General features: G+C 42.9%; 1 protein-coding gene across 8 annotated transcripts in view; it reads left to right on the top strand.

Annotated features, from left to right (window-relative positions):
• The window catches only part of WDFY3 (WD repeat and FYVE domain containing 3), a 370,468-nt gene that overhangs the window by 305,126 nt on the left and 52,561 nt on the right, over nt 1-12,781 (top strand). For 7 of the 8 annotated variants that reach the window (XM_090036996.1, XM_090037002.1, XM_090036999.1 and 4 more), the window contains 3 exons: nt 5,212-5,265; nt 8,210-8,378; nt 8,960-9,123. In XM_090036996.1, coding sequence (XP_089893122.1) covers nt 5,212-5,265; nt 8,210-8,378; nt 8,960-9,123 — 387 coding nt within the window. The remainder of the gene's footprint in view (nt 1-5,211; nt 5,266-8,209; nt 8,379-8,959; nt 9,124-12,781) is intronic. The other variant, XM_090037000.1, reaches the window with a different exon arrangement.

Genomic DNA, 12,781 nt, shown 5'->3' with positions numbered 1-12,781 from the left:
CAGTCTCTTCTCCCTTGTCCAGGTGATAGGTCACCTGGTCATAGAAGGAAATGAGATTGGTCAAGCAAGACCTACCTGCAACAAACCCGTGCTGGCTGTCCCTCAGGATGTTGGCATCGGCCAGTCTATTAAGGATGGCCTCTTTAATAAACTTTTCTAAGACCTTCCCTGGGATAGAAGTCAGGCTGATGTGCCTATAGTTAGCCAGGTCCACTTTCCTCCCTTTCTTGAAGATAGGCACCACATTGGCCTTCTTCCAGACTTTGGGCACTATACCAGAGTGCCAGGAGTTTTCAAAGATCCATGGCAGGGGCTGGGCTATGATTCTGGCCAGCTGCTTGAGTACCCTGGTGTGTAGATTGTCAGGGCCAACTGTCTTGAAGGTATCCAGCCTCTCAAGGTGTTCCTTCACGAGGTCAGCATTGATGGAGGGCAGGGGATCTCCCTACCGGACCGCCCTGTCCCGTGGTGAGCATGGGCGTCCCATGGGACTGATGAAAGACCGACACAAAGTACCCATTTAATAGGTTGGCTTTTTCCTGGGTGTCAGTTGCCCCATCTGGTTCCAGCAGGGGTCCAATGTTGCCCTTGCTTTTCCTCCGGCTCCCCACATCTGAAAAAGGACTTTTTATTGTCCTTGATGCTCACAGCTAGTTGGAGTTCAGTTGCAGCCTTGGCTTTCCTGGTTTGCTCCCTGCAGGACCGGACCAGTGCAGAATAATCCTCCTTGGAGGTGAATCCCGCCCTTCAACCTTTGTAGGCCTTTGTTTTTAGCCTCAGGAGGTGTGCTAGATCCCTGGAGAGCCAGGGGGGGCTGCTGTGCCCTCTTGCTGCTTTTCCTCTGAGATGGAATAGACTTATCTTGTGCATTGAGGCTCACTCCCTTGAGGAGCAACCTCACTTCTTGAACTTCCCTCCCCCTGGGGTCATGTTTCCTTAGGGCCTCACTGGCAAGTCTCCTGAGCTTGTCAAAGTCAGCTTTCCTGAAGTCAAGGACTTCCGTGTTCCTTACTTACTTGCCAACTTTATGGTGGATGGTGAAGGTGATCAGCTCGTGGTCACTGTCACCCAGCTTCCCATCAATCACTAGGTCACTGATTAGGCCATCCCCGGTAGCCAGTACCAGGTCGAACAGTGCTTTGCCTCTTGTTGGCCCGTAGACTTCTTGAGTCAGGTAGGGGTCATCCACACACGATAGGAAGCTTTGCGACCACTCGGATTTTGCTGAGTGATCCTTCCATGAGATGTCCGAGTAATTGAAGTCACCTGTGACAACCATGGTCCTGGAACTTGCAGCCTCAGCCAGTTCCCGGGTGAACTCCTTGTCAAGCTCTTGCCTTTGGGTGGGAGGTCTGTAGTAGACTCCCACCGTTGTGTCCCCTGTGCCGTATTCCCCACGGATTTTAACCCAGAGGGTCTCCAGTCGTCCACCCTGGTCACCAACATCAGCTTGCAGGGACGCGTAGCTCTCCTTAACTATAGAGCTACACCCCCACCCCTTTTATCTACACGATCCCTCCTGTACAGGATATAGCCATCTATACCCATGGTCCAGTCATGGGTGGAGTCCCACCAGGTCTCCATTATCCCTATGATGTCATAATTATTTGCATCTTGGAATACTTTGTAAGTTACAGAGAAATGGAAAAAAACTTGTGTTGCATATAAAAAGGGTAAACGTGATCCCTTGAATTAAATAGCCTGTCAGGATTGCATTAATTTCAGGCAGAATAATGGAGCTGCTGAAAAAGGACCCAATTCATAAAGAATTAAAGCAGGATTGTGTAATTAGTAGTGGTAATATATTAAAATTGCCATTTATGAGAACTAGATCACTATCTTGATAACATTTTTGATAATACTGTGCTTGGGTAACAAAGGTAATGGTGTTGACATAACATACTTCTCTAAGGTTTTTGATTTGGTTCCAAATGATTAAGAATGTAGAATAAATCAAATCCAGCATGACTTTATATTGATTAAAATTAGCTAATAAATCTTAAAATGTAATTGTAAACAAGGAATCATTAGTAGAAGTGTTTACAGAAGGCTCTGTAATGCTTGCAATAGAACATTTTTAACAATGACCTGAAAGAGAACACAATTGTGACTGGTAAAGTTGGGGGAATGTTAAATAATCTGGAGTCTCAAATGACCTGGAATCTGGGTTTTGTTGATAAGCTGGGTAGAGTCAAACAGCAGGTCTTTCAGTATGGCCAAATGGTAAGTCATTCATCTAGAAATCATGGATGTGGGCCATACCTACAGGATGGGGGACTTTCTTCTGGAATGTCCTGGCCCTAAAAAAAAGAATTCTTAGGGGAAATACTGAAATAATTAGCTAAACATGAACTTCTGGCCTGCGGCTATATAATCTTTGGGGCTGAATACAGATAATCAAAAAGCCTAAGGCCAAATCTATTCAATCCTTTCGGGTTAGTCTAAGCTATATAGATTCAACAGATGAGCAAGTGAACAGACATTCACTTTTGATTCTGGAAATGCAGCTACAGGCCTGCAGTGGCCCAGACCAAATGTTAGGGAGTGCTAGAGCACACCTCCCTGCTTGGCTGGAGCAGACAGCTTGGGCCAAGGCTAGCCACCCACCCTGGCATGCTGGAGAACTGTGAGTTAACTTGAATCTGGAGGGGATCTGGGGCAGAAGTTCAGTATACTGATTTAACCTAAATCAGTTAAGTCTGATATAGTACATCTATCCAGGTTTATCTTAAACCAGTTTTGGCCATTTTGAAAGCAGTTTATATGCATTGAACTTTGGTGTTACGGCATTTAACTGGTTTCCAGTCACATATATAAGTTTGTGTAATTTGTCTCCCTACCCTGGATGTCTCAACAGGGGAGTATTATGTAGGAGTAGGGAGGTAATATGCTGGTGTTTGGTACTGGTGCAGCCTCTGTGTCCGGTACTGGTGTCCACAGTTCAAGGAACTTGTTGATATATTGAAGAGAGTTCAAGGAGGGCTCACAAGAACAATTAAAAGATGGGGGGAAATTCTTTACAGTCAAAGATTCCAGTGGCTTGATCTGTCTGGCTTGTCAAAGGGAAGTTTAAGGGATGATTCATTCACCTATGTGGTGAACAGAAAAGTCATGAAGGGCACTTGAATTCAGTTGAGAAAGTTGAAGCTTGCACTTTATTTCTAGTCTGAATCTGTCTAATTTTTCACTAGTGAAGCTGATTAACCATTGGAACAGGTTACCTCAGGTTACAACAGGGTTGTGGTAGATTCTTGAACCCTATGTTTACCTCAAGGTTGGCTGTTCAGAGAGGCTCTATTTTTGAAATAAGAATTCATTCCTAAATGTATCCTGGCATTTGGAACAATATACAGTATCTAATACCAGACTGAACGCTCAGTATTCACATCGTTTAGGAGCAATTCAGTCACTACCGGTGCATGAGTAAGGGTAAGCTTTTTGAGAGAATTATCATGGCGCATATCCATGAGGGGCCACCAGGGGAGATTATGCTTAGGAGCATCCAACACAGGTTCATTAGAGGCAGGTCCTGTCAGACCAACCTGGTGGCCTTCTATGACCAGATCACCAAATCCTTAGATGCAGGGGTAGCAGTGGACGTAGTCTTTCTGGACTTTAGGAAGGCCTTCAACACTGTCTCTCACCCCATTCTCATTAAAAAAAACTAGGGGACTGTAGCGTCGACACCTACACAGTCAAATGGGTCACTATTTGACTGGAGGGCTGCACCCAGAGAGTGGTGGTGGACAGGTCATTTTCTGCCTGGAGGGATATGGGCAGTGGGTCCTCCAGGGCTCGGTCCTTGGGCCCACACTATTCAACATCTTCATCAGAGACTTGGACGAGGGAGTAAAAAGCACCTTGTTCAAATTTGCAGATGACACTAAGATGTTGGGGGGATGTTGGCATGCTAGAAGGGAGGAATAGGCTGCAATCGGATCTAGACAGGTTACAGGGGTGGGCGGATGAGAACAGGATGGGTTTTGACACTGACGAGTGCAAGGTGATGCACCTGGGGAGGAAGAACCAGCACCATACCTACAGGCTGGGGAACTCCCTTCTCGTCAGTGCAGAGGCAGAAAAAGATCTTGGAGTCGTCATTGATACCAAGATGAACATGGGCCGGCAGTGTGGGGAAGCGGTCAGGAAGGCCAACTGCACCTTGTCATGCATCCACAGATGCATCTTGAGCAGGTCCAAGGAGGTGAACCTCCCCCTCTATGTGACACTGGTGAAGCTGCAGTTGGAGTACTGAGTCCAGGTCTGGGCGCCACACTTCATGAGGGATGTGGATAAAATGAAGAGGGTCCAAAGGAGGGTCACTTGCATGATCATGGGGCTGTCTTAGCTGCACTGTCAGGATGGTTAGGATCTGGAATCAGCTTCCAGGCAAAGTGGTGCTGGCTCCTACCTTGGGGGTCTTTAAGAGGAGGCTGGATAAACACCTTGCTGGGGTTGTTTGACCCCAGTACTTTTTCCTGCTGTGGCAGGGACTTGATGATCTGCTCGGGTCCCTTCCGACCCTACCAACTATGAAACTGTGAGGTAATTTTGTGCCCCAGGTTTGTGTGTTTTGGTTTTCTAAAGTCAACCAGATAGTACACCAGTATTAATTTATTATGGAGGTTCATACTTAGAGCAGTTCATGAAAATTTAGCCCTTACAGTTATTGCTGATGTAACGTTACTAAGATAGTTTGGTGAGAAGTGTAATTCTCATGCCCTGAAAAAAATTGCATAAAATAGATACTTGATCTTTAGACATACTGCAAACTGTAAGCCTCCTGACTTGGTTTTGTGTGCACATCTTATTTGTGCCCATTGAACTTTGATGTATATTTCAGTGTTGTTTCTGGATACATGGGGCCGTAAGTATTGACTGCATGTCACCCTTTTGCGTGACAGCTTGCTCCTTAAAAATTTGTAATCATTTTGAAAGATCTGGGTTTTTTTGTATCTGTCTCATCAAAATAAGTGTGGAAAAATTTTACTTTAAGAAGCAAAATCATGAACTATTTTAGGAGAATGGTAAGGTGGATTCTGACTACGCTAACTGTGCTTACATTATTGGTTAAAGTTCACTTTGTTGACATCACACTCAAGAGTTTTAATGACTGGTGGACTTGCACAAAAAGGAGAATGTGCCACTGTGCATTATTCTCAAAAGTGTTTTTTTTTCCTGATATGTTTATACTTAATACGCTATTTTCAGTCTGACTTCTCAAGTAAACCTCCTGAGACACCCGATGATACCATTCCTCCAAAGGTAAAGACATAAAATTACCCACTGAAAGAATGTAAAACAAAGACAAACTTTTTCTGCATGTTAGGCAATCTTAACAAGGCTTCTGTGTTTGGCTTTCAACCTTGCTCTTTCAATATTTTCAGGATTAAAGGTTTATATCATTCACACTCCTGGATGCTGCTGTTTCTTCTTCAGTCTCCACTTAAACCTTTCTTTAGATCTTCTCCTCTGTGCTGCACACTAACAGGCTGTGTTGGGCTATCGCTGTTCTCCCTGTAAAATGTGTATCGTCTTTGGATCCAAACTAATAGACTGGAACACGTTTAGTAATGGGCAACAGTTATTTTTGTAGTAAGGAAAATTAACACCACTGTTACGTTATTTTTTTAAAATGATGATCAGCATTTGGAAGTTTGGAGTGTGCCTCTCCCAATTGTAATTAACTTTACTTATTAATATCAAGAAAATAAACCCTATTAAAAATATACAGTAGCTTTTGTGGGAGTGGTTTGTAACCAAATTGTTGATGGAACCAAGGTCAATTTTTTTCTTCCAAATCCCCCCATGGTAGAAAAAAAGGAGATCATTGAAATGCATTTTAAGATTCAAAATACCAGACATGCCTCAAAAATAATGAAGATTTGGATGCTGTTGGCCCCTCTACATATTCAAATACTGTTACACTTTCCTATTAAATTATGTTTTAAGTCTTGCCCATCACTAAGTATGGTATGCAGTTTGCATTCACTTATTTTGTAATAAGCTTCTTGTTTAACTAATACATATAAAATAAAAGTTGTTAAATAATATAAAGTATTATATATAGTGTATTTAGGATGATTAGTCTCATCTTTCCTTCAGTTTAATTCTGTTGTTTTTTTTCTATAGGTTCTTCAGTTATTGCCACAAAAGTAGTATGGCAGTGAATTAATTTAATTTCAGCAAGTGTAATCCTGGTTTCTGGTACTAAACTATCAGGACATTTAATCTGTCACCCTCCCCTTAACGTGAGCTGGCATATCTAAAAAGATGTATTCCCTCTTTTAGTTCATGAGTACAGAGGTGTAGTTAGCCAACTTCATCTGAAGTCAGGTAGAAGTCATGGCAGGGTGGCATCTTAGAAGACTAGCTGGTTCAGAGAGGCATAAACTTTTGTAGGCAATAACCTACTTCAGTAATAGGCTGTCATCTGTGAAAGTTTATGCCTCTGAATCATTTAATCTCTAAGGTGCCATCCTGCCTTGTTTCTTTCAGTTCAGGGATAGTCTGAGAGGAATAAAGACGTCTCCATTTTGTTAGCCTTCATCTTTTGATCATTCAACACATTTGTAGATATGCTAATTTATCTACTTCACTAATTTATCATTTTGCTGCCCAAATATTTACAGGTGGATCACATATAGATTAACTTTTTAAAAACTTATGGTTTTTTATTTCCAGTAACTAAAACTGCAAGAGGGAATGCCTAAACTTATTAAAATAGCTGATGGCAGGTGGTACCATGCTGAGTTTATGATAATAATTAAAGCATGAATAGGAATAATTTTTAGGTTTCTTGGGAAAGGGTACTGCAAGATATGTATTTTTTTTTTTTTTAATTTCAGAGTTTAACCTGTATGAGTACTGAGAGGCAGTTAGCCATCTTAATGTGAAGGCAGGCAGAATACAGGGCAGGGTAGCACCCAAGGGTGCCTGTAGACATGCAGGGACACTGTTCTGGTGCACTGTAATTAGAACATGTTGGAGCAGACTTGATTTAACTGAGTCTGCTAGTGTGCTAATTAGCATGCTGTAGCCACCTCCATGTCTCATGTATTTAGTATCCTTGCATTTCAAAATGGCAATAAGGGCACTTTAACTAAAGCTTGTCAAATGAGCTGTAATTAAAGCACCCGCCTCCACCACCATTTTGAAGTGCAGGATGCCGAATACACACAATGCTGCAGGCATGTTAATTGGAGAGGCTCTCAGAGCTGCTCTAATTAAAGTGTTTGCCCCTCCCCACACTTCTGGAGCACCTATAAAGATGGTCTTAGAGACTACCTGGTTCAGAGAGATGAGCTTTCGTAGATTACAATATAGTTTGTCAGTTGTCTTTCTGAATCAGCCTCTAGGGTGTTGCCTTGCCATGCCTTCTGCTTCAGTACTGGGTTTTCTAACCTTCTAAGCAACAGTCAGTAATGAAAATCTTAAATTTAGATTCCAAATCTATCTTTTCTCCATCAACAGAAAGTAATTTTTCCTTTTGGGAAGGGAGGAAATCATTCATTTCTCTTCCTTTAACTTTGTTTCCCCAATTTTCCTTGTGTGATCATTCAGACACATTCAGTCTCCTCATTTTGTAGTCTCTTGTACTCACTGAAAGATATGCATTGCAATTTACTTCATTAAATAAGACATCTCAGGCCACTCCCCTACCACCACTAATTTCAATAGGGTTTTTGTTTTTTGTAGTTAAATCCCTAAAAGCTTTTCTGAGACCAACAACCCCTTGGTTTTATGTCAGTCTTAATGCATCACAAGTGTTTGTACATCTTTATCTTTCCTTGAGGCAGAATTTCATTTAAACTAATGCCTGAAGAAGAAATAAACTATTTAATGGATAAGCTGCTCAAGCTTCAGGGATTGATGGAATATAATAAAACATCCATCTGAGATAAATACACTTAACTTAAAATGCAGATTTATCAGGTCTTTTGTGATGAATCATAATGCACTGGCCATATTTATTAGCTCTATATTACAAGTTTTTCTGCAGACAGTGTTCCAGTTGGATCATTTCAGAGACTGATTAGCTTCTTTGCATAACTTTTTAGAAATGGAATCTTAAAGCTTTCTCTTTATTGGTTTTAATTAGTTTAGGATTTACCTCAGGTAAAGGTGCATGTACCATGCTTGCATATTCTTGAAAACTATTTGTTTACATTGTTGGTTAACCACAGGCTTTCTTTTGATTATTTCTAAGAAACCAGCTCGCTACCGAAGGGCCATAAGCTATGACAGCAAGGAATACTACATGCGCCTGGCTTCTGGGAATCCTGCTGTTATCCAGGATACTATAGAAGAAAATTCAGAGGGTGAAGCCACTCAGCAGGAGCCAGAGCATGGGGAAGATACTATTGCTAGAGTTAAAGGTTGGTCATTTGTTCCATTATTCTGTTTGAGGCTAAGTTCTGATATTTAAATAGATGTCTGCTTGCCTAAGTTTAGTTTCTTCAATTTACTTTTACTTTGAAGTTAACCCCAAGGGTCTTGTTGGTTCTCATTCTACTGCCAGAACAGCGAGCAGCCAATTTTGAGGTTCCCGTGTTTTGCTAAGTGACTAGACTAGCTGTTGACAACAATAGCTAATAAAACTCTTACGAAACTATATACATGTATACACATGTGCAAACGCACACACATTTTTCTCTCCCTCTTCCACCCTTTTTGGTTATTTGGAGTAGTAGGGATCACAAAATGGCCACGTTTTTATATGTTATATTAAAAGTAAGACTCAGACCAGATCATGTTAAAAGATGTCCCAGGAACAAAAGGGTGGTAGTACTGCTAATGGGAATTAAAAGATATTTGTAAAACTGAAGCTTCTGTGGTGTTGAAAACCACACTTCAGTCACATTCTAAATTTGTGAACATTACTTACATATGTAGAGGCCCTCATGCTTTGCCCCCAGTCCACCAGTTTGGTTACTATGAATTGATTGCCTCTACACAGGTCTTGTAAAGCCTCCACTGAAGCGATCTCGTTCTGCTCCTGATGGAGGGGATGAGGAGAACCAGGAACAACTTCAGGATCAAATATCTGAAGGAAGTTCTATTGATGAAGAAGAGAAAACTGATAATACAACTTTGCTTCGACTACTTGAGGAAGGAGAGAAGGTACCATATGTTAGAAACACCAAACATTTACTGTTCAGATTTCTACATCATGCCTATCACATTAGAAAGAGAATAATAAGCCTTCCTAAAAGACTTCTCCAACTCTGTCCTTTAATCTTTCCCAGAAAGTTGTCTCCCTCCCTCTCAACACCCTTTTGAAACAAGCAAGTTGTACAGTGTGCCTTAAGAGTTACTGGTGTGATCTTTGGTTCTAGTTCAGGGAGAGAAAGCAAGTTTCTGAGCTTAGGACATCACACTTGAGAAAGGGTTTTTGTCTCTAGCCCTTGCTAATTTAAATGAGGCAGTTATTGGCTCAGGCCTTCCCAGTGTTTGCACCAGGCATGTTATTACACAAGAATAGAAATACCTGTAACTAACTCTAATCCACAAACCACCTTGGCCACGTCCAGATGAGTGCAGCTGTGTGACCACACGTTCAACCTCTGTGGCCACACTTTCAGTTGTTCTCCACACTGCAAGGGAGCAGCACGGAGGTTTTTTTTGAATCCCTGGATATCCGTGTGTCAAAAAAAAAAAAACACGGAAAAAATGTGGAGTGGTGCATGCCGTGCTGGTGTGTGTCACCCAAAGCGGAGCCTGGATGGCAAGAGCTGCACGCTGCTGCAGGCCAGGCTCTGTGCAGCAGCATTAGTGCTGCTGCAGTCCCGGGAGGCCCCCAGGATCCCAGGTAAGACTACCCTACTCCACTTGGGGTAACATGTCATGTACCAGAGCATGCATGGAACAGGCATTCCCTGGGGGCAACTAGCAGCAACACAAGGTGCGCTGCTGCTAGTTATCCCTGGGTAACCAAACGTCCACTCATGTCTGGACATTGCCAAGATTTTCTCTCACTTGTAACAAGAGGCCTCTGCAAGAAAGTAGTGCTTATGCAGTAAGTTTGACTCGTCCTGCCTGTTGTCACCAAGACAACAAAACTTAAGCTGCCTTTAGTAATGTGCATCAAGGAGTGTATGAGGTGGTATTCTAGGAGTGGGTCACACTAAATGGCTGCCTCCTGCAGGATGCGTCTGTTGAACATTGCTTAATTTGCTTTGGTAAAGGAGGTGGTAGTGTTCAATGGGAAAACGTGTTGATAATACTTGCGTAAAGTGTTGGCTCCACAATTGGAGCTTACTTTAAACCATCCTGTAAATCCAGTCAAGTCTGGTTTATAAGATTTCTTGGTAAATTATGCAGCATACAAGAAATCAAAATTCAACATATCTCCACCACCCCCACAATTACTATACCCCACAACAGAACCATCAGCATTCCTGGATCTCATAGCTGCACCTCCAGATATGTAATAGACCTCATCCAATGCACCAAGTACCATGATGGAAAATACTTGAGAAACCGAACAGCAACTGCACACCAGAAGGAATGCACACTGGAAATCTATCAAAGACAAGAATACCCAATTACTTATGGGGCACATTTCTCACAAGAAAACCATTGACTCTCAAATCTCTCAGTAATAATCCTTAAAGGGAATTTACAAAACATTTTTCACAGACAAGCCTATAAACGTCACTTCATCAACCTCCTGGATACAAAAAATCATGGACTAAATATAGACACGGGATTTATGACACATTATAAACCTGCCTGACATCTGACTCCCCAGGTACCTCTCCACTATTTACCAGCAACATTCGTTCCCCACCCCACCCCCACAGCCTTTCTCATCCCCTCACTCCTCAATTTACATCCTCACTGCCTGGCTTTCTTGCATGCATACTAGCCTATGGCTTCTTTGCTATTAATTCCATCCAGGGAGAGCACACACCAACTGCAGATGTTTCCTCAGCCTCATGAAGGGTATTTATACCTGCAGGCTTGTTAAGAAGAATTTTTTCCAACTATTTAAATTGGTCTAATAAAAGATAGCAGATTTACCCCAAGAAACTTTTCTGCCTGTGTCCTTAAACCAACACAGTTACAGCCTATATCCCTGTAGTTAATACCTGCACTTTCTGCACAGCCTAGCCTTGATCAGTTTTCAAGTATTTATTGTACCGAGATGGAACGTGCAAAAACCTACAAAACAGTGGAATAGTGAATAGCAACAACACTTCATTAAGAATGTCCAATTTTCTGAATATTTTTACATTAGATCTCTGCTAAGAAAATCTCAGGCCTGTGTCGCTCCTGTCCCTAATGCAGTACAGGCTAGGTTGTAAACACTTAGGCTAGCTACAGACATTCAAAAAACCCAAGTTATGTGCTTTTTTGTAAGCAGCATAGTTTTCATTGGTAGCAAACAACTCACATTCACACTTTGGTGGGGGGGCTGGACAAGTCTTAGACTGGGTTTTGCCATTTTTAACAGAACGTCTGTTCTGTTATGGGTATATACTGGTTTCTGATCACTTATATTGGTAAAAGTGAAATGTCTGTACATGGCCTTAGTGCCTAGGGTAGCATTTGCGTAATGCAGAGGTCAGCGAAACCTGTTTAACCCAGATAGTGTGTTTATTATTGAGGTAAATCCTGAGTATTTTGGTGATGAGTGTGGCAGAAAGCCACCTTGGTTTTTCCCCAAAATCTCTGCCCTGTGACAATGTGATTAGATGGGCCAGCACGAAGGATTCACACCTCAGCCTGTCTCTTTAGGTAACCTGAGCTGGCTGCATTCCTGAGGGAGGGGGGAAACCTGCTCCCTCTGCCTACGTGACTGGCATCAACCACCTGGGTGAGGGGCATCTACCTGGGGAGCTGGAATCTGCCTGGTAACTGGTGATGGCTGTCAGCCAACCAATTTGAAATACAACTGGGGCTGACTTCCACTGGACCAGGTGAATGAGGTCACAGGGGCTATATAGGTCGGTGGGGGGAAGGAGGCTCTCTCTCTTCAGCCATGAGGTGAAGCAGCAGCAAAGCAGGGAGATAGAGAAGCCTTACCATCTCAACCTAGCTCTCTCTCTCACCCCAAGACTCCAGAGGGGAAACTCAGCCAGCCTCTGGAAGATGCTTGTGAGTAAGCTACTCAATCGGATTAGATATTTAGCTGGCAGTAACACAGATGCGTGATCAAAAGGCTACCTCAGCCACACTGTTTGCTCTTTAGGATTTCTAAGATATTGCTCAATCCTGTACCCTCGTTTCCCCTACCCCTTGTAATCAATAAAGTTCTCCTTTTTGACTGGTGTGGGAGACTTATTGAGGGGTGGGTCTAAATTATGCCTAAGAGACCCCTTAGATCTGCGGACTAAGGGAGACTTTGCTTTTTGCCCCCGGACTTGGGGAAGTGCCCCAAGCGCCTGTACGGGGTCGAGTACCCATCGGACTATTAGGCCTGTGTTTCCCCAAGGACACAGGGCCGAGACGGTCCCTTCTCGGGGTGGTGCCGGTGACGTTACCCCCAGACTAGCGAGTGTGCTCCGGGAGAGGGGTCGGCCAAGCATAAGGCACCCCTAGGGAGGCATTCGGAGCCTGGAAGGTGGTCGGGCGCAGGGAGGTGGGTGGCTCAACGCAGGAGCGCCCCCTACTGGCCCACCACAATGGATACATAGACCCCTGGTAGATACTGTATTTATTGTACAATAAATAGCAACATGCCCACAGTTCAAACAATTTATTTCACGATAAGAAGGGTGAGCCTGCCTCCAAAAGTTATTGCTCATTGAATGTGGAACTCATTTGCAGTAGGTTA

This window comes from Crocodylus siamensis, chromosome 2 (assembly GCF_052110815.1).
Source record: "Crocodylus siamensis isolate JL-2025a chromosome 2, ASM5211081v1, whole genome shotgun sequence".
Taxonomy (NCBI): domain Eukaryota; kingdom Metazoa; phylum Chordata; order Crocodylia; family Crocodylidae; genus Crocodylus; species Crocodylus siamensis.
This window is presented reverse-complemented; position numbering and strand designations above follow the sequence as displayed.